The 18,705-nt window shown below is 45.5% G+C and overlaps 1 protein-coding gene across 2 annotated transcripts in view; it reads left to right on the top strand.

Moving 5' to 3' along the window:
• FAM149A (family with sequence similarity 149 member A) overlaps positions 1-18,303 on the top strand; it is a 39,665-nt gene extending 21,362 nt beyond the window's left edge. For both annotated transcript variants that reach the window (XM_028527004.2, XM_036011730.1), the window contains exons 4-14: positions 210-352; positions 2,244-2,366; positions 3,034-3,204; positions 3,799-3,989; positions 4,840-4,994; positions 8,493-8,593; positions 9,050-9,259; positions 11,193-11,313; positions 12,497-12,622; positions 13,318-13,396; positions 15,620-18,303. In XM_028527004.2, coding sequence (XP_028382805.1) covers positions 210-352; positions 2,244-2,366; positions 3,034-3,204; positions 3,799-3,989; positions 4,840-4,994; positions 8,493-8,593; positions 9,050-9,259; positions 11,193-11,313; positions 12,497-12,622; positions 13,318-13,396; positions 15,620-15,693 — 1,494 coding nt within the window. In that variant the 3' untranslated portion in view covers positions 15,694-18,303. The remainder of the gene's footprint in view (positions 1-209; positions 353-2,243; positions 2,367-3,033; positions 3,205-3,798; positions 3,990-4,839; positions 4,995-8,492; positions 8,594-9,049; positions 9,260-11,192; positions 11,314-12,496; positions 12,623-13,317; positions 13,397-15,619) is intronic.
• The last annotated feature ends 402 nt before the right edge of the window (positions 18,304-18,705 follow it).

The following is an 18,705-nucleotide window of genomic DNA, read 5'->3' as shown; positions in this document are numbered from 1 at the left end:
CAGTTACAGAAACTGGGGTTCAGAGAGGGGCGTAATTTACCAGAAGGGTAAGAGCTGCAGCACTGTGTCTAACCCCAGAGTCCCCTTTTTTTAATCATGTCACACTCCCTCCATGTAATGGGTGCTTCAAACATGTAAGCATCATTGATTATGAAGCCGGTACTTCTACCACTTCTCGTCTTGTAACCAAACATGCATTTCTGTTTCAGGAGTTTGACAAAAGCAGTGCGCAGAAGGTACAGCAGCTGTTCCGGGAGGTGGAGGAAATGTTGTTTGAAGGGAAAGTGAGCCCTCCCACCCAGAACCTGGTGGCCGAATGCACCGAGTGGGCGAGGCGGTCCGTGCACCTGAGGTAGGAGGCCGCTCACAGGAGTTCACCCCAGTGGGCTGGGAGCTGCCCCCTCCCGACGCACTTCACGCAGGGAGTACATTTTGCCTGAAACACGTACCCAAAACACATGCCCTTGACTGAGAACGCGCATCCTTTGAAATGGCGTCGTAGGACATACGGAGACATCCCGGTACTCGAGTGCATTTTAATCTGTGAGAGGCACGTGTGGCTCATCCTCAGAAAGGCATGGCCTGCATAGCCGATGTGAGCGTGATAGGAGTCATCCTCTACCTTCACGCGCACTGATACGAGAGCCGCAGGTGTGAGTCCTCAGTGCCGAGAGCAATGCGCAGGGTGGGGCTGGGGGAGGGGCAGAGTCAGCACCTGCCCACTGATTGGGCAGATGAACTTGACCATTGCACCAAGATTCCCTCTGTAGGAAGGATCATTTGTGGTTGTTTTTTTATATCAAAGATGGAGAATATAGACTGGATATGAAGGGAAGCTTTTCTTCCTTCAATTACTCAGCCAAATTAATTACTTAGGGGGGGAAATCCGTACAGGTTATCGGAAGTTCCTCTATAATATATATAGAGAATGGGCAGATAAATGAGGATACTCGTCCAAATGTCAGTGGGTCTTCTGGTGACCTCAGCTATGTACCTTTTAAACAAATCTTGACTAAGTAGATTTTATCTTTTCAGCCTTTCATAACCCTCCTGCCTTAAAATTAAGTTCAGTATGTCCACGAGGCATGAACAGAGGGTGCGTCCTTTCCTAGGCAAACCTGCCGAAACCCCAGGAGCTCAGACCTGCCTCCTGTCACCGTTAACTCACGTAGCTAAGATAAAAGAGGAAGGCAGGAGGATGGAAAAGGAAAGATTGTAAGGCACATTAGCCAGCTCTACATATTTGTATATTTTTATTCATTATGTAGGTATTACTTAACATTTGTAGAGGACTTCTGTGTGCCAGGCATTACTCTAAATGGAAGAGGTCAGTGCCCTCTTCCAGTGTCGTCTTCCAGTGACGACATAGGCAGGTATTGCCACAAGAATTTTTAAAACACACATTACCTGGCTATTTCATCAGGGGCACTGACCTGTTACCCTCAAGAATTTTTTAAAACATGCACTACCTGACTATGTCGTCAGGGGCCCTGGCCTCTTTTCCTTTAGGCTGTCAAATTTAAAAAAATGACAGCGGCCCACACAACAGCAGTGGTCTGTCGCTGTGAATGATTAAAAATTATACTTATGTTTTTGTCGGATTGGCCCAAATATAGTATACTTTTGGTGTGTTGCAGACACTTGGTAACTAGTTCATGTGTGCCAGGAGGTGACAAAGGTTGAGAGTCACTGCTGCTCTGAAGGTCAGGCTCTGGTAGCTGTTATCTCCGAGCCCCCCGCTGTTCCTACAAGGTGACTGTTAGCATTTTGTCTTGCCCACCCAACCAAACAAATGCCGTCAGTGGCTTGGAGAACCAGAGAACGTGGCCTCAGGTCTTTTCAGCAGCAGCAGGAACAGTCTGGCCTCTCCCTGGAAGTCTGTGGTTCTTCTGTAATGCCATGCGGCGTTTCTCAGACCCGTAGGTGCCTTATTGCTTCCTTTACACAGTCCCTCAACAAAGCATTTTTTAAAGATTTTATTTATTTTTAGAGAGGGAAAGGAGGGAGATAGAGAGAAACATCAATGTGTGGTTGCTGGGGGCCGTGGCCTGCAACCCAGGCACGTGCTCTGACTGGGAATTGAACCTGTGATGCTTTGGTTCACAGCCTGCACTCAATCCACTGAGCTATGTGAGCCAGGGTCTGCATTTTATTTGACTTTTAAAACTGCAAAACCTTTTCTCCTCTTCTAATTTAAAATATGAGCATATAGTTTTCTCTCTCTCTTTTTTCAAACCCTGCAGAGTATTGGGAAGACAGATCGTCCTGCCCACTGATGAAGGGGTGCGCCACTTCCAGGGCAGCGAGCCTCGCTCCACAGCCCACGGACCCTCGGACACCCGTGAACGCAACGGCAGCATCAGACAGTACGTTCCCACCAGCTGCTTTTGAAAAGTATTTTTAACTGCAGTTAGATGCCCTTTTCCACGTCTCTCTCCGCTGTGAGCCTCGGCTCCACCACTTTGGAAGTTTCGATTGCATTGAAGGGCAGGTACCGAGCATTAGTTTCACCAGGTGCTTCTGTTCTAAATTGATGATGATGACGACGACTTGTGTGTCTATGTGGGAGGGGGCGTGTAGTATAGACACCCAGGGGGTTGACTTTTCAAGTTTTGTTCTGAAGAATCTCTGAAAGGCGAGCTAGAGGTGAAATCAGAACGGATGGGCCCCAAGGCAGTAGCAGCAGAAAAAATAAAGCCCCGTCCGTTTTCCTTCGCTCAGCACTGATTTCGTTAAGCCCCCATGTGCCAGTCACACATATTTGGGATGGAGCCATGACATCCTGCCGTGACAGCAAAGAGGATACAAACTCGAAGAACAATTTAGGCTTTCAAAAAGCCCTTAAAATGTTTAAGAAAGCCTGCGTTAAAAGTGTTGCTTTTAAGGATGTGACTTTTGTTAAATGTAATATTGACTGATTTTCAAATACGGGACTCTGGGCTTTATGAGTCGTTTAAAGGCCGACCATGACCTCACAAGCACTGTATTTTTGACCTTCTGCAAGCTCTCATGGACAATCTGCTGCTCCCGCAGGTTGTGCATCTCCGGCTCTCAGATACTCCCAGCAGCACTTGCAGCCCCAGCCGAGCCAGGCCCCGACTGCACAGGGGCGGCCGACCGCTTGGCATGTCCATCCCTGCAAGAGGAGGTCTATGACGTGGAAGGGAAGATCGAAGAGTATTTCGCTTTCGACTGGAAAGAGGAGTGAATAGAATTTTATTTGACCTTAACTTAATAGTTTCACAATATTCATTTATTTGGTGTTTATATAGATGGCATGCTCAGGTAGTGCTTTGTGTCTATTTCACTGATCCAGAAGATGTCCCATTGTTTGGAGAGGAACATGCTCTCAGAAGGTTTTATGTCCCCAGCAGGCAATGCTCATGCTGGAGTGGGTGGGGCCTCCCTTTCCTGTTGACAATGTGGCACAGGTAGAGAACAGGAATTGTGGTTAGCATGCTGGTGACTGTTGGACAAGCTCTCAATGGACCTGGTGCCCAGGAGCTCCGGGTGCCCTGTAGCTGGCTGCCCAGAAGGGCAAAGGAGACAGGCCGGTCTCTGCCAGTCTCTGCTCTAAATGCCTATTTGGTTCTTATACAAAAAGCTATAAATATTATAAAGTAAAAAATCCGCCTTGTGGTTGAAAATTGGTACATTAAAATGAACAATGTGTTTCAAAAAGAATGTCATTATATATATGTACAATGTACATCTATGCATGCACGTTAGATGGCTAGCTGGCATTATTTACCTTCGACGGTGGATTCTCTCGGTAACCAGAATGGGTTTCGTCCTCAGAGACGATGAACGCCCCGGGCGAACATCAGCTCGCCGTTACCGGACGTGGCATAGGCACGGACTTCCGCCCGTGTCCCCACACGCCTGTATCAAAGATGCTGTGGCCGCAGAAGTGTTCGATCGTGTCTGGACAAACGTGGTAGAAATATTGGAGGAGCTGGTGAGAAAAAACTGGGAAGTTACGTTCACAGGTACTTATTTGTAGTAGCGCTTCACCCAATGAAAAGAAAAAAGTCCCTTGTTTCCCGGCGCTGGGCCGGCCCCATGCCCGGCCCGGCCATGCCATACCTAGGACCGGCTCGAGGTGAGAGGGAGTGTGTGTTCAGGGTTCATTCACAAGTGATCTTTAATCACTTCAAAAAGGACGTTATTGTTTTTGAGTTGTAAAGATAATATATATATACTCTGGGAAAACCCCCCACAGAAATACACAAGAAAGAGGCTAGAGGTCACATTATAAAAAATGCATTATAATAAAAAATAAAAAGTAAAAAACCTTACCTAACTAATCTCTAATAGTGGGATACTGGTTTTTAATTATTTTTAAGATTATTTGGAAAGTAACATGTAAACACGGATAATTTAATAATCACTTCATTTAACCTTATAAAATGTTTTCTAAGTAAACTACTTGCAATCGAGCAGAAGCAAAACAGAAATGTTAACTGGTGGACTGGTATTATGTAATCACTTTTGTATAAAGGGGTATATATATTCATGATAATTTAAATATTATTTCTTTTCCAATTAGAGGGGTTGGTTAGGCTATCATAAAAGACCAAGAATCTTTCTTGCTTCAGAATATAATCTCTATTTTTCTGCCTAACACAGAAGTGATAGGCATTTCATTATGTGTGCATGAAAAAGTGTCACGCCAGCCAATTGCTCGGTGGCATCTCTGCCCTCTGTAGCAAGGTTCAGTGGCTGTGGCAGACTTGTTGGCAGACTCAAGAACATATGTTTTCTTTGAACAGTGAATTTTAAGTGCATAGATTAGATGTAACAGGTTTCTTTACAATATTGTATTTTCTGTCGGCACAGGGGGAAAAACCCAGAAGGAAAAATTGAAAGCAGCTGAGACGAGATCTCCACAGGCCCTTGTTTCCCGTATGACCTCCGATGTCTCAAGTGCTCCTCCGTCCAGAAGTTCAGAAACTCGAAGCGTGTCCCTGGCTTCTCACCCTAACCCGCCTCCGGTAAACGCTCTTCCATTAGTCTCTCTCTCTCTGCTTCCTTCAGCTTTTATATCTTTGGCTTCAGTTGTCAAGACTGCTCTTCTGTTACATTTTATTATCAAGATATTTGGGTTCATTTGTCATCAAGACCAACCTTTAAAAATACTTATTTCATGCATTTTAATAGAACCACCACATTCCTTAATACAGTGGGGACACTCAGATTTGAAACTTTTCATCAGCTTTGAGTTGACAGATGTTTGGAGACAAAAAATGATTCCCTCACTATTTCTTGTTTACAAATGTTCTCCTCTCTTCCCACCAAAGTGACAAAAGAATCAGTCAGTGAGTATATGCTGGGTTCATTCAGCATTACTGAATTTGCATTATGTGAAGTATAGTAGGTGTTTTGAAGAGATTTGTAGATAAAGAAATTATAGTCCCCGGCCTAGTAGAACGACAAGATTGAAACAAGTCAGATTTAGTACATTCGTTCCGTGAGCAAGCTGCAAAAAGGTGTCACTGAAGAATGGAGGAGCAGGCAGTCTGCAGGGGACATTTCGGGCAAAGGCACGGAGAAGTGAGAGACAGGGTGTGTCTGGGGAGTAGTGATCGGACTTCGCATTGGAGGACGGGGTACTGGGACCGGCAGAGGCATTGTGGCAAGGCCAGAGCTTTTGGATGTACTGTTTAACTTTTCTAAACTTCAGTGTCCTTGTCTATAGAATAAAGAAAATACCATGTTATCCGAGGGACTATGGTGAGGATAAAATCGCGTCCATATGCGAGAGCTACTAACGCAGAAAAGTTTGCTGAAATGTGCTCTTACTCAGACTCCCAGTGGAAAGTGAAGCTTGTCCCTGGGGGACCTCCGGTTGTGCTAAGGCTTTGGGACGTCATGTGTCCACAGCCCGTCTTGTGCAGGGGAGCAGAGAGAAGGGCTGAGAGAGGCTTCCTGGTCTCAAGGTCCATCTGATTTAGCTGGAGGGGTCCAGCCGTGCCGAGCAGCTCTGCACTCACATGCCCGCACACAAGACGAGGCAACCGTGGATAGTGGAGTGAATGAAAGACTGAGCTTTGGGTATAGCCTGGACCCTGACATCGCGATTCATGAACTTCGTGATCATCAGTTAGTCCCTTTCTCTCCAAACCTCAGCTTCCTTATCTATGATGCAGGTGGCAAACCCAAGGCCTGCCGCAGGCCGAATCCCACCCTCCACCTGGTTTTATCCACCCCGACACCTTGTTTCTAGCCAGCGGCAGCACTGAGCTCTCGCTTAACTGTTAAGGGGTAGTTATATTCATACCGTCCTAAAGTTACATTCAGCTTTTTGAAGGCAACCACGAGGCTGATGTAGCCCCCCAGTGAAAATGAGCTTGGCACCCCTGATGGATGGCATCTATGAGGCAGGAAGCTGTAAGAATTAAAAGAGACAAAACATTGTGTGGCATTAGAGTAGCCACTCCGTAAATGTTAGTTTTACTATTGTAGGTAGATGCTATGTATTATAGCATATTATTATATGACACATTATAATCAGATAATAATTATTGCTCATAAAGGATGTAGGGTTCACAGGAAAAACAGCATACCCTTCACAGAGTAGAGTGAGACTTAACTAAATCCTAAACAACAGGCAGGATTCGGTGAGCTGAGAAGAAAAGGGGGACACCCAAGGCAGAGGCACAAATAAGGCACCTCACACAGGAGCAAACCCACGGAGCGTCTTTGGAAGACTGCAAGGACCCGGGCCCGGGTAGGGCGCGCAGTTCAGCGGGCAGTGGTTGGAAGGAGAAATACCTAATGAGATGGCCTCACTCTCCAGGGGAAAGGCTTTCCCATGTCCTCTTTGCTTTGCTGCTCAAAAGAAGTTTCGGAATTGCTACCCACTTGTTTCAGTTTTTGGTCTTTTGGAACTGCTCCGACAGTTGAGCAGCACTTCCCCTTGGCATAATCCAGCGTGCGGTGTGAGCTGCATGACAATGAGCCATTGAGCGCAGCGTGGGGAAGAGCCTTTAAATATCGGCAAAGTACATAAACCCGAGAAACAGGGATGTTTTTATTTTTTTGTTTTTTTCCTATTTTTTTATTTTAATCATTGTTCAAGTACAGTTTTTTCCCTTTTACTCCCATTCCAGCCCACCCACCCTTCCCTCCCCACTTCCCTCCCATTACCACCCTCCCCCTAGTTTTTGTCCATGTGTACCGGGACGTTTTTAAATCAAAGCCATTTTTCACAGATATTTTGTGTTTTTGTAACTTTTTATGGTCTAAAAATGTTTTCTGTATCTATTTTTGAGGTTTTCTTTTGGATAATTGCTCCAAGAAAATGAATGGACAACACAGTTGAAAGTATAAGTAAATACTAATAAAACCTATTTTGAAATAGTCGAAGCATTCCAGTGGTAATTACAGTAGGTCTTTATTTAGTCCTCTGACACTTCTTTTTTTTAAAAAAGATTTTATTTATTTATTTTTAGACAGAGGGGAAGGGAAGGAGAAAGAGAGGGAGGGAAACATCATGTGTGGTTACCTCTCGTGTGCCCCCTACTTGGGGACCTGGCCCGAAACCCAGGCATGTGCCCTGACTGGGAATCGAACCAGTGACCCTTTGGCTCGCAGGCCGTGTTCAATCCACTGAGCCACACCAGCCAGGGCTGACACTTCTTTTTGAATGCGTGCAACATGAGGACAATGTGGCTATGGTTGCTACGTCTGTTCTTGAACTAGAAGGGAATTCCAGTTTCAGGTATCCTGTCTGTCTAGATCTAAATATTGTTTTGAGCCCCAGTCGGACATGTTAAGGGCTTGAATCAAGAATCCATTGTTGAGCCCTTACTCCATGGTCTCACCCATGTTGTCTAACATGATTCCCGTCCTCATTCTGTGAAGCAGGTGTCATTATTCCCAACTGAAACGTAAGGAAATTGAAACTCCAAAGTTGTCTTCCCAAGATCACCGACCAGGAAGCGGTCAGCGCTGGGGTTCCAGTCTAGGCCTTTGGGATCTGGTGCTGTGGTGCCGCTCCCGGGAACCTGAGGGACAGCCGAGAAGGACAGGGCAGGAGAAGGTCTCCAAGGCAAACCAGCCAGGGAGGGGCTGGGGCACCTCCGCTCTGCTTCTCCAGCTCCTCCCTGTCCCTTCCACACCCTGGTGTGCCTGGAGGCTGCGTGAGCTGGCTCCCTGGCCCAGCAGCTGTTGGGAGCCGAGAGATGAGACCAGAACGAGGCCTGGCTGTGCTTTCCTCCTGGCTGCCAGGTCACGGTGTGTTGGTGGCATTTCTCCAGGCAGCCGCCCCTGTGGCTCTGGGCCCCGGGTGCGGGCGTGTGGCCCCACTGTTATGAGTCTCAGGGCATTAAGCTATCTCTTGTTCATTTCACGCCCCACATCTTTATAAAATCCAGTCCCTTTATTACATGTTCCTCAAATGAGTCACTTTGCGTGTGGTTTCCCAACGGCATTTGTGATTGCCGTGCCACGGGATGCTTTCTGATTTTTGCTGTTTTTCCTTTTCTCAGATTCATCGCTCCAACCATTTTTACAGTGATCTGAATGGTGTGATGACAATTCAAGCAAAACCACTTCAACAGAGACCCACCTACTTGGCCGATAGGACACAGTAAGTGTAAGAAATGGTCTCCCAGCCGTCTCCCCGTGCTGGGCACACTCGAGCGCCGGCACTACAGCCAGCGTGAGAGTGAGACTCACACTCACACTCAGGGCAGGACACAGCCCCCGTGTGAGGCTAAAAACACACTCTTCTAATATCGACCGCAGAGGGATGGCTGGTCGTTTGGGGTAGATAAGAAGAAAAACAGAATGTAGCTGTGAATTCTTAATCTGACGGGCAATACTCTTTGGTCATAAACAGTAAGAAACTTAGATCTTTTTTCCTGTCGATGATTCTTCATTGAAGTTGAAAATGATACTCCATTTATTTTCAACAGGTAGGAGCATCTCCCACGAGCCAGGCTCTGTAGCATGCCAGGCTCTAGACCGTGTCTGTAAACGGGCACATGTCCCCTGTTCTTGCAGAGCTGACATCTGGGACGTTAACTTGATTCCCCTCCCCCAGGAATGACCCAGAGGACAGATCAGTGGGTGTCGGGGCCAGTGCTCTGTCCTCGGCGCGCCGCCACCTGGGACGAACCTCAGACACGCGTGGGCTACAGACTCCTGCCAAGAAAACACCGGTCCACAGGAGGCTGCCTTCTCTTCCTGCAGACCCACAGAGGCTGAGAACCCCCACTGTGGACAGCGATGAGCTGCACAGGGGAACGAAACCGTAAGTCGCTCACGGCACACCACAGGCCACAGAGAGTAGAGACCCCTATCACTCAGGGCTTGTGGGTTATTCCAGACAAAGCATCCTTTATCGAATTTACGTGGACACTTTTTTAAGTAGTTCGTGTATTTGGACATTTAACATTGGACTCTGTGAGTATAACATGAACTGTGTTTCAGCAGTACACTTAGCTGTATAGGGAGCTTGTCGGCACCCCCGCTGTGTTGTCTCGCCCTGGAGACACTGCCTGGGCCACCTGCCACAGGCTTCCTACAGCAAGGGAGGGAGCTACCAAAGGTCCCCCCACAGGGGCGGGAGGCAGAAGCAACTGCTAACGCCTAACCAGTAATTGGACTTTTTCTCTCTTTTTTTAAATTTTTTATTTTTTTTATTTTATTTTAATCATTGTTCAAGTACAGTTTTCTCCCTTTTACTCCCAGTCCAGCCCACCCACCCAACCCTCCCCACTTCCCTCCCATTATCACCCTCCTCCTAGTTTTTGTCCATGTGTCCTTTAAATTTGTTCCTGTAAACCTTTCCCATTCTCCCCTGAAATTCCCTCTTCTCTTCCCCTCCGGTCACTGTCAGCCTGTCCTCTATTTCAGTGTCTTTGGTTATATTTTGCTTGTTTGTTTGTTTGTTTTGTTGATTAGGTTCCTGTTAAAGGTGAGATCATATGGTATCTGTCTTTCACTGCCTGGCTTGTTTCACTTAGCATAATGCTCTCCAGCTCCATCCAAACTGTTGCAAAGGGTAGGAGCTCCTTCTTTCTTTCTGCTGCATAGAATTCCATCGGGATGTTTTCAAAATGAGTTACATAGCACCACTTTCAGTGTTTGGATAGGCCAGTGTTTGTCTGTTCCACTGTCTGGATCTGAAATTTCCAGCTTTATTTGGGTCCACCCTATTAATTCTCTGAAGGTCCTACTCCCTCCTGCGTCATCACTGTGGCTTCCAGGGACCCATTCCTCACCCACGGCCACCTCAGTAGCTCTTCACTCGTTCTGGCCTCTTCCTCCCAACCACCCGGGCTCCACCACCCAAACCCTGTCTGTTTCCCGCGGAAATACGCTCGGCCGCCTCTGGCTGCGCATTCGCCTTTGCTGCCGGCCTGTCCCTGTCTGTAGCCACGTGTTTTCCAGCGTGTTTTTCATTATTGCCGTTCTCAGGGTGCTGTTGCACTCTTTCCTAACTCCTCCCCAGTGTGTGGAATATAATAGTCCACAAATTTTTCAATGTAAACATCTGGAAGGGTAAGTTCCCTATCATCATTATTACTCTTTTTTTTTTTTAATTCAAATTTACTTGGCTATCATGACAACTAAACTATACAGTCGGGTTGACAAGCTTTTTTAAAAAGTGTCACATTGGACTGCCTAGAATTAAATTTATTGAAAATGTAGGAAATAACCGACATTTTCACAACATGTAGTTTTCCATTAAAGAGCGTATTTTGCCTCTCCCTTGTATGACCATGCATAAAGTTTAGTGGTTCTCCAAATCCAGGCCCTGCACATTTGTAAATAACTTTTCTTTCATAGATCACTCTAGTCCCTAAATTTCTACAGTGCTTACATTTAAAACCGTATACCATAGCACTGTATTGTCGAAACTGCATTGCAGTGTACTCTGATTACCTGGTGTGTTTGCAGTAGTCTGAGAACTCCGTCGGGGTTGGAACGAGCTCTCCGTGCCCCACGGTGGCTGGCAGAGCTGGGCACCCAGTAAATACAGGTCGACAGTCATGGCAGAGCGAGGAGAAGGGGACTGGAGAGGGTGGTCAGTCCCCTCCCCACTTGTGTCTTCCTGAACTTCAGCTCATTTCTTTCGGAAGCAGACCTCAGCGAGGAAGAGCTCCGATGAGGAGCTAGCGGCAAGGTCTGCCCTCAGTCTCGGCACCTGGGTGCTCAGTCACCTGTTGTTGTGTTTTCAGACACACTGGCCTAGAGCACCTGTCCTCCCCGCTGGCCCCAGCTCCGCGGACCAGGCTGCCCCCAATAGGCTCCGAGGCTGCCGAACGGAACGTGGCACTTCCCGGGTCTCGCCCTGCTTCCGTAAGACAGATTTCATTATATTTAAGTGCACGGTTTTGATGGTCTATTGAAAAACAAACGAACAAACAAAATATAATCTTGGCACTTTGAAGTGAAATGTTGAAGAAAAAATGTCTCCATCATCTGCTTAATGGCTTTGTGAGGATTTATAGAGGATGGGAGGATTAATGCACCATTTTGCAAAATAAAAATGTGGCCTAAACTAAATCAGAAAGTTTGGGTGTGGTGGCAGGATGGTGTGGTGAGGAAAGTCGCACGAAGGGGAGGTCGGGGACAAGCAGATGTGTGTGTGACTCTTGCTACACAAACTGTGGGATTTGGTCCCCGTGAATCTCTTGAGCCTCAATTCTGTCTTCTATGAAAGGGCGACAGTGATTTCTCCCTCAAAGAATTATCACAAGGACTAAATGAATGCTTCGATGTTGAATAATGACTGGCATAAATTAAGAGCTCAGCCTAAAAATCCCCCTGCCATTTGTATCAGAGGTCATTCTTGCAGCTCACTTGACCATGGCGACTCAATATCTTCCTCAGCGAAGGTCAGCTCAGCTGTGCGGTTGCAAAAGGTCAGGGGAAGCCGTGCTACTGGTCGTCTGCATAGCCAGATTCTGCAGTGACCACACCCTTTGCTCTGGGAGCTCGTGTCTACTTCGCCAGACACGGAAGGACCCAGCTGTGGAAACATGAAGGCTGGGAGGTGGGACAAACCCCCGAGGCAATGTTTTCGCTCGCATTCCTTGCGTCTCCTGGAGCCCAGCGGTGGCGCCGTTCCCAGGAGGCCGGAGTGGCGGAGAGTTCATGTTTGATCCTAGAATATGGAGGCGTAGCGTGAAGCCACGCAAGAAGACAGAGATCACCTTTAAAAAAAGTCTGATGCTCCTCCACAAATGCACAGTTAACATTTTTGATAGTTTAATATTAAGAATTTGATGTGGTTAAGGTTTTTAAAACATATTTACCTATTGGACTCTACCGTTTTATCAGTCTACATAATACCATTACATAATTAAAATATATCTTGATATTTATGCTCAGTAGACCTAATACTTTGCCATATATGAACAAGTTGTCAAATAAGTGAGTGAATGAATGACTAAATGAGTGAAGGAAACAGATACAGATTTTCTTTTGTTTTCGGAGGGTTGCATTTCATTTAAACGAGAACAAATTATCTTTCATGCAGTACAGAGGAAGGCACACACACCGAGTGTTAAGCGCAGTACCTGATAATATGGTCCGATCACCTCGTCACGAAAGACCCTTGGCCACCGAACAGCTTTCAAGGCCCAGCACAACCCATACGTTTCGGGTAGGTTTTCTGTTAACCATTCTTTGGTTTTCTAAAAATATCCAACCCACGCGCCCATCATTAGATGAGTGGATAAAGAAGTCATGGTACATATGTACAATGGAATATTACTCAGTCATAAAAAAGAAGGAAATCTTACCATTTGTGACAGCATGGATAGACCTAGAGGGTACCATGCTAAGTGAAGTAAGTTGGTCAGAGAAAAGCAAATACTGTATAATTTCACTTAGATGTAGAATCTAAAATGAAATGAAATAAAACAGAAGCAGACTCATGGATACAGAGAACAGACTGATTGATGGTTACCACCGAGGAGCGGGCTGGGAGGCTCGGTTGAGCAGGGTGAAGGGTTACCACCGAGGAGCAGGCTGGGAGGCTTGGTTGAGCAGGGTGAAGGGGTTGAGGAGCACGGGTGGGCGGTTACGGAACAGTCGTGGGGATGTAAGGTACAGCACAAGGAACGCAGTCGATAATGTTACGATATTGTGTCCATGGGGGGTGCCAGGTGGGCACTAGAAATGTTGCGGCAGTGTTTTGTAAAGTATACGATTGTCTAAACACTATGTTGAACACCTGAAACTAATACAAAACAATATTGAATGTAAAAAAAAAAAACCTTTGGATGAAGTGTCACACAAGGAGAAACATATCTGAAACAGTAAAACTCAACCCTGATTTTATTTTTCTCCCAATAGTCAGACACGCCTCGGAAAGGCTCGTTGACACTGGTGGAGTTGGCTGGCCACACCTGGACAGGTCAAGGTTTCCTGGCAGGTCAGTGTTCTCGATGTGCAAATAAAGTGACGCAATTTGTGAAGTTGCACGTTTTGGAAAGAGAAATAGAAGATTGTCTACTTTGATAGCAGACTTTTGACCACGTCAGAGAAATCCTGGGCGTTTGTGGTCCACGGCCGGACCTCAGAAATCTCCATGAAGAGCAAAACCCCAAAGACATGCTGTTGTTGGCTGTCAAGGGGAGAATGCCTGCATGCCCTTAATTAACTTAGGACCTCACCCCCGGGAGGAAGGAAAGTGCTGCCTTTTGAGTCTTACGAGAAATTCGTGTCTCTTTCAGCTATAGAGTTTCATGCTTTGCTTCTAGGCGAAGCCCAAATCTTCAATTTTCTGAAGATCTAATTATAAAAATGGTTAATATCATTAACACATGTATTCTAATGATTTTAAATGTAGAGTTTTACAGAGAAGTATGCTCTTTGAAGAGAAAGTATGTAGTCTGAATTGAAGCCAACGATGTCTTCATTTTCAAACTATGGCCGACACTTTTGTCCAGGGAGGCAGCATGGCATCGCCATGAGGCGAGTCACTCTGGGATCAGCGCTCGGTTTCCAGCCCGGGTCTGCCACCTGCGAGCTGAGCCATCTTTGGGGAGCCGCCACCTCTCTGGGCCTCAGTTTCTCCTGTTATAATCATTGGAAGAATGGATGGGGAGGACCATGCTAGATACCAGACAGACATTCTTTGCTCAATAATTATGAACATTTGTGTTATAACCTGAACATAAAAAATAATTTGTTGTTTTCAGGGAAATATTTCATATATTATAATTTTAAAATAAATTTGGCAAAATGTAAGCATTGGAGGAACACAGGCTTGTCGCTGTGTACATCAGCCCTTCTGTACCAGAGTGATATCAAAGGTTCTTCAGCTCTGTGAGATTTCCCCCCAATGTTTCATAGCTCTGGGCTGCCGTACATTTTGTTTTTTTCCCCTCACACATTCCCTAGCACTGTTAGCTGTCGTGCTCAGCGATAACAGTCCTTCCTCTAAAGGGCGGCATGCGGCTCTACCAGGTATTGCTCTTAACGTAATTGTCGATGGTCAAGGGGAAAGTAGATGCCCGAGGTTGTTTATTAATGAATCACAATGTACTAACTGCTTGCTCTGTGCCAGATTCTGGGCTAAAGGCAGAGATCCGAACACCACCAATGTTTTGGTCTGGGCCCGAAGGGACGAAGGTTCAGTGTAGTGGGGATGATGGAGAAAGGTTATGGGAGTGGTGAGCAGAGCCACCCACCTGGACACGCAGGTGGGCAAAGGGGCACAGAGCCTTCCTGGGGAGGCAGGGGCCACTGGGTCAGGGGGCACATCCTGTGGAATGCGAGGGAGGAAGGAGTGAAGGCAGATCAGTGTGATTCTGTGGACGGGACTGAAAGAGGGACAGACCTCAATGAGGACTTCTGATCCATTCCGTCTCAGAGGTGCTGGCGGCAGCATGCCACGTGGAGATGCCAGCTAGTTTGTTGTGTGCTCGGGAGCGGAGGCTAGGGGATTGGACTGGGCTCTGAATTTGTTTTAACTCTGCATTCTTAATTTGTCACTCAATATTCAGTCAGTGTCGTCTCTTTTCCAACACTTGTGACAACTATTATTCCTGATGGTCAGAGGCCTTTTTTATTTCTAGAGAAGGGAGTGAGGGTACATTAAAAGGGATGTTCCTCTGTTTCTAAGGATTCATTTTCATTTTCCTCTGACAAGCAAGCATGTAGTCTCTTCCCCACCTTTGCTTCCACGTCTAAAAGCATCTGGAGCTATTAACTTATCCACATATTGTTTTTGTGGCTAAAAAAAAGAAAGGAGGAGCTGATGGGGTGTCCCCAACAGCAGGAAGGCAGCTGACTTTGCCTCCGCCTCGTGAAGCAGCGGAGCTGCCAGAGCCCCGCACTCCACCTCCTGGACCCTAGGGAGCCACCTCCTGGACCCTAGGGATCCGCCTCCGGGGAGGCGGCTCCTGTAAACCCAGTGGCACTGGGAGGACACGTGGCTTTGTGGAGGAAGAGCACCTTCCCTTCTCGGGACCCCAAATCCCAAATGGCAGTTGTTTGCATATGACTGATTTCTGGTTTCCGTAAAGGTGACATTAACATATTTTTTTTCTTTTTAAAAGTTATCATCTGCATGGGATATACAAAACAATCCTTTGGTGAGCTGGGATTTTGAACACCGTAATGAGATTTACTCTTTTGGTTGGTGTTTCAGGCTCACAGTATCCATCCAAATCTTTTCAGAGGACAACTTGGACCGTAAGAAAGAGATTCCAGGTGGCGTCGTGATACTACTCCGCCGGAGCTGCAGCGCCCTGTGGGAGAGTTCAGAGCCTCCCACTCACCATGGAACAATGGAAGAGCAAGTGTTATATTGTGTATCTGTTGGCCTGCTGGTCTGAGACATTAAACTATCTGAAAGAAATGCAGACAAACAACTTCATTTTGAACACTTTGCGTCATCAACAGAATGCAAGTCAAACTCACAAATCTTATCGGAAGCATTCCAATATGGATTCTTTAGGCTTTGCTCAGAAGAATCCTATATATATTTATGATTCATCCTTTTACCAGTTATACACAAACATACACATAATTAACGTACATGTTCACCCACTGCTTAATATATGGAAGTATATTTTCTAGTAGTATGCCATTTTATAGCTTTGTGTCTTGACCTGTTTTTAGGTATGTCTTGTTCCATGACTAATTCCATCAGAATCCTAGTCACTAACAGATATGATTTCCTTCTTTAGAAAATAGCCCGGTCATCTGCGGTGCAGCGTGCCTGTGGGACTGAGGTCCAGGCTGCCCTAGTCGTTGTCTGTAGTTTAGTCCCGAACCTCTTTGAGGAGGGACAGCAGCCTCCCAAGCCGATTTTGTTGAGCTGGTTTTCCCGTTCAAATTCAGGCGCTCGGTTTAGAAGTATCCCCTGTTTATTGTGTTTTAAAGCCAATCGACTGATTTTGATTATGATGACTATAAACATAATTAAAGGGTGTTGCATGTGGTTTCATCTTTATTGTTTACAATGGAAGAGTCCATCCATCGGAGAGAAGGCTCCGCAGCAGCACCTTCCTCATCTCGTCGCAACCTGACCTTTCCCCGGGTGTCCCCTGTGGACGTAAAACCTTCCCCCATCCCTCCGTCTAAAGCAGCAGTGCCCTCCTCTCTCTGTGCTCGCGCCCTGCTTTCTGCTCCTCCAGAGCCTGGGTCTCTGCTGACACGGACACAGGTGGTGGAACAGAGGCTGCGGAGAGGAGATAGATGATCCTTCGGAGGCCAGGCTCCCTCTCGGGCCATTTCTCCTTCCCTTCTCTCCCCGGTGGTTTCTCTTTGTAGCAATTTAAACCCGCAGGCCCATTTTGATCTTCTCGGATCGTAACTTGCCATAATGTCTTCTTTTCTATCAGAGAATTATATTTTGTCAATTTAACTTTTATTAATCCAAAAGGAAACTTTACATATATCGGTATATATATTCCTACAAACGTCTAATAAATTATTTCTGGTTGGAAGAAGAGAGGATCGTTGCCCATTTATGGATGTCCGGAAACGAAGAAGTGTGTTGGGACTGAAATTCGTGGTGTCCTTTATCACGGAGCGACAAAACAACAGTGGCCTCAGAGGCCCGCCTTTGATCGCCACGTTTTCCTTGGCACCCTCTGCTTGAACTCCTATAGTGATGGCGAATGTTAGGGAGTGGGCAGTGTTAGAGAACAGTCGCTGTAGCTCTTTTGGATGGCCACAGCCCTGTAACTCCGGGCAATGTTCCTGATGCTTAGTAACATGCACAGAGAGTTTTCTAACTGTCCCTAAATATCAGCTAGAAAATACCAGTCTCCATTTTGCAGTTGTCAAACACGAGGAATTTCTAGACATGTATGCGGTCCGGAGCCCCTGATCCTCAGGGGCTCTGGTTAAGTGCTCTCTGGTCCAGAATTACCGCTAAATGTGCCATTTCCATCTCCCTGGCTCCTGCAAAACCGGTCAGGTTATTTTATGCCAATTTCTGAGGACCATCCAAGTCCTTCCCTAATCAGCCCAGACTTCTTAGAAGAGAAGAGGATTGGTATGCATCCTCTACTAACAGTAGAGTATCCAAAATGAATTATTTTTTTCATGTAGAGAAGCACTGAGTAGATTTTATGGTAGCTTTATTTTATTTGGCTTTGGAGTTTTGCAACACCAACAAAAAGAACTACTATTTACTTATATTGATAAAAAATACTTTAAAAACTAGAACCAAGTACAGTGACCCCGATGCATTATCTTCTGGATGTTTTCAACTGGAAGGTAAAGTACCACTTCGGACGTAAGGAGAAGACAGGGCTCCGCCCCTGAGTTTGAAGATTCCTGCTCGTAGCGTGTGTTTCTACCCTGTGAGAAAGATGGTGCTCTACTCACGGGTCAGCTGGGGGTTAGGGGTTAGTCAGCAATCGTTATACCTGGGATGGTGCCTTTTGAACAGATTAGGTAAAAAAATTAGGGCAGTGTTTCATGCTAATCATTGATAAATTAGTCATCTTAAAATTTCTCTGTGGAAAATTGTAAAAGGCAAACTAAATTACTCCTGAGATCAATTTTTAAACCAAGATTAATGACTACATTAATAAAATGCCTGTTAATTTATCCAAAAGCAAAGAAGGAATGAAGGGATTTAAAAGTAATATAAAGACATGTAAAATATCATAAAACTGCTAGATTTTATAAATTTAACAGAAGAGGAAGTGTGTTGTTATTCTGAACTAGAACAATTAACATACCAATTAGGAGGTACATTTTGTAATATAAATCATTTGTGTATCATAATTTTACTGTTATTGTTTTATGACTACAGATCATTGTTCAGGATTTTTAATTCTTTAATTTTTAATAAAGTGTTGAAAGAGTTTTAAACAATTTATTACATTTCTTAAAGCTTGTTCAGGTTCCCAGGTTTTATATAATTTGTGTAAATATCTTTCTACTTTGCAGTTTTTAATACTCAGGTTTCACTAATTTATTTCTAACCACAGAGCAAAATTTCCCCCATGAATTCAAAGTATATGTATCTATGTATCTTTGTGAAAGTTTTAACTGCTTTATGAATTCCCCAGTTTTCTCTTTGTTTCAGAAGATTACATTCCTGTGTGGTGATCGTCTTGGATTTATTATTTCATTGAATATTCCTCAAGCACCTTCTTTGTGTTAAGATTCTGTTCTAAGCATTGGACCGAAGAACATAAAATCTTTGCCCTAACAGGACTTAGATTCTAGTGGAACAGACAATCGACATTTTAGTATCATAAATCACTTGGG

The sequence above is a fragment of the Phyllostomus discolor genome, chromosome 11 (genome assembly GCF_004126475.2).
Source record: "Phyllostomus discolor isolate MPI-MPIP mPhyDis1 chromosome 11, mPhyDis1.pri.v3, whole genome shotgun sequence".
Taxonomy (NCBI): Eukaryota; Metazoa; Chordata; class Mammalia; order Chiroptera; family Phyllostomidae; genus Phyllostomus; species Phyllostomus discolor.
The sequence above is the reverse complement of the archived record's forward strand: the minus strand, read 5'-3'. Positions and strand labels throughout refer to the sequence as shown.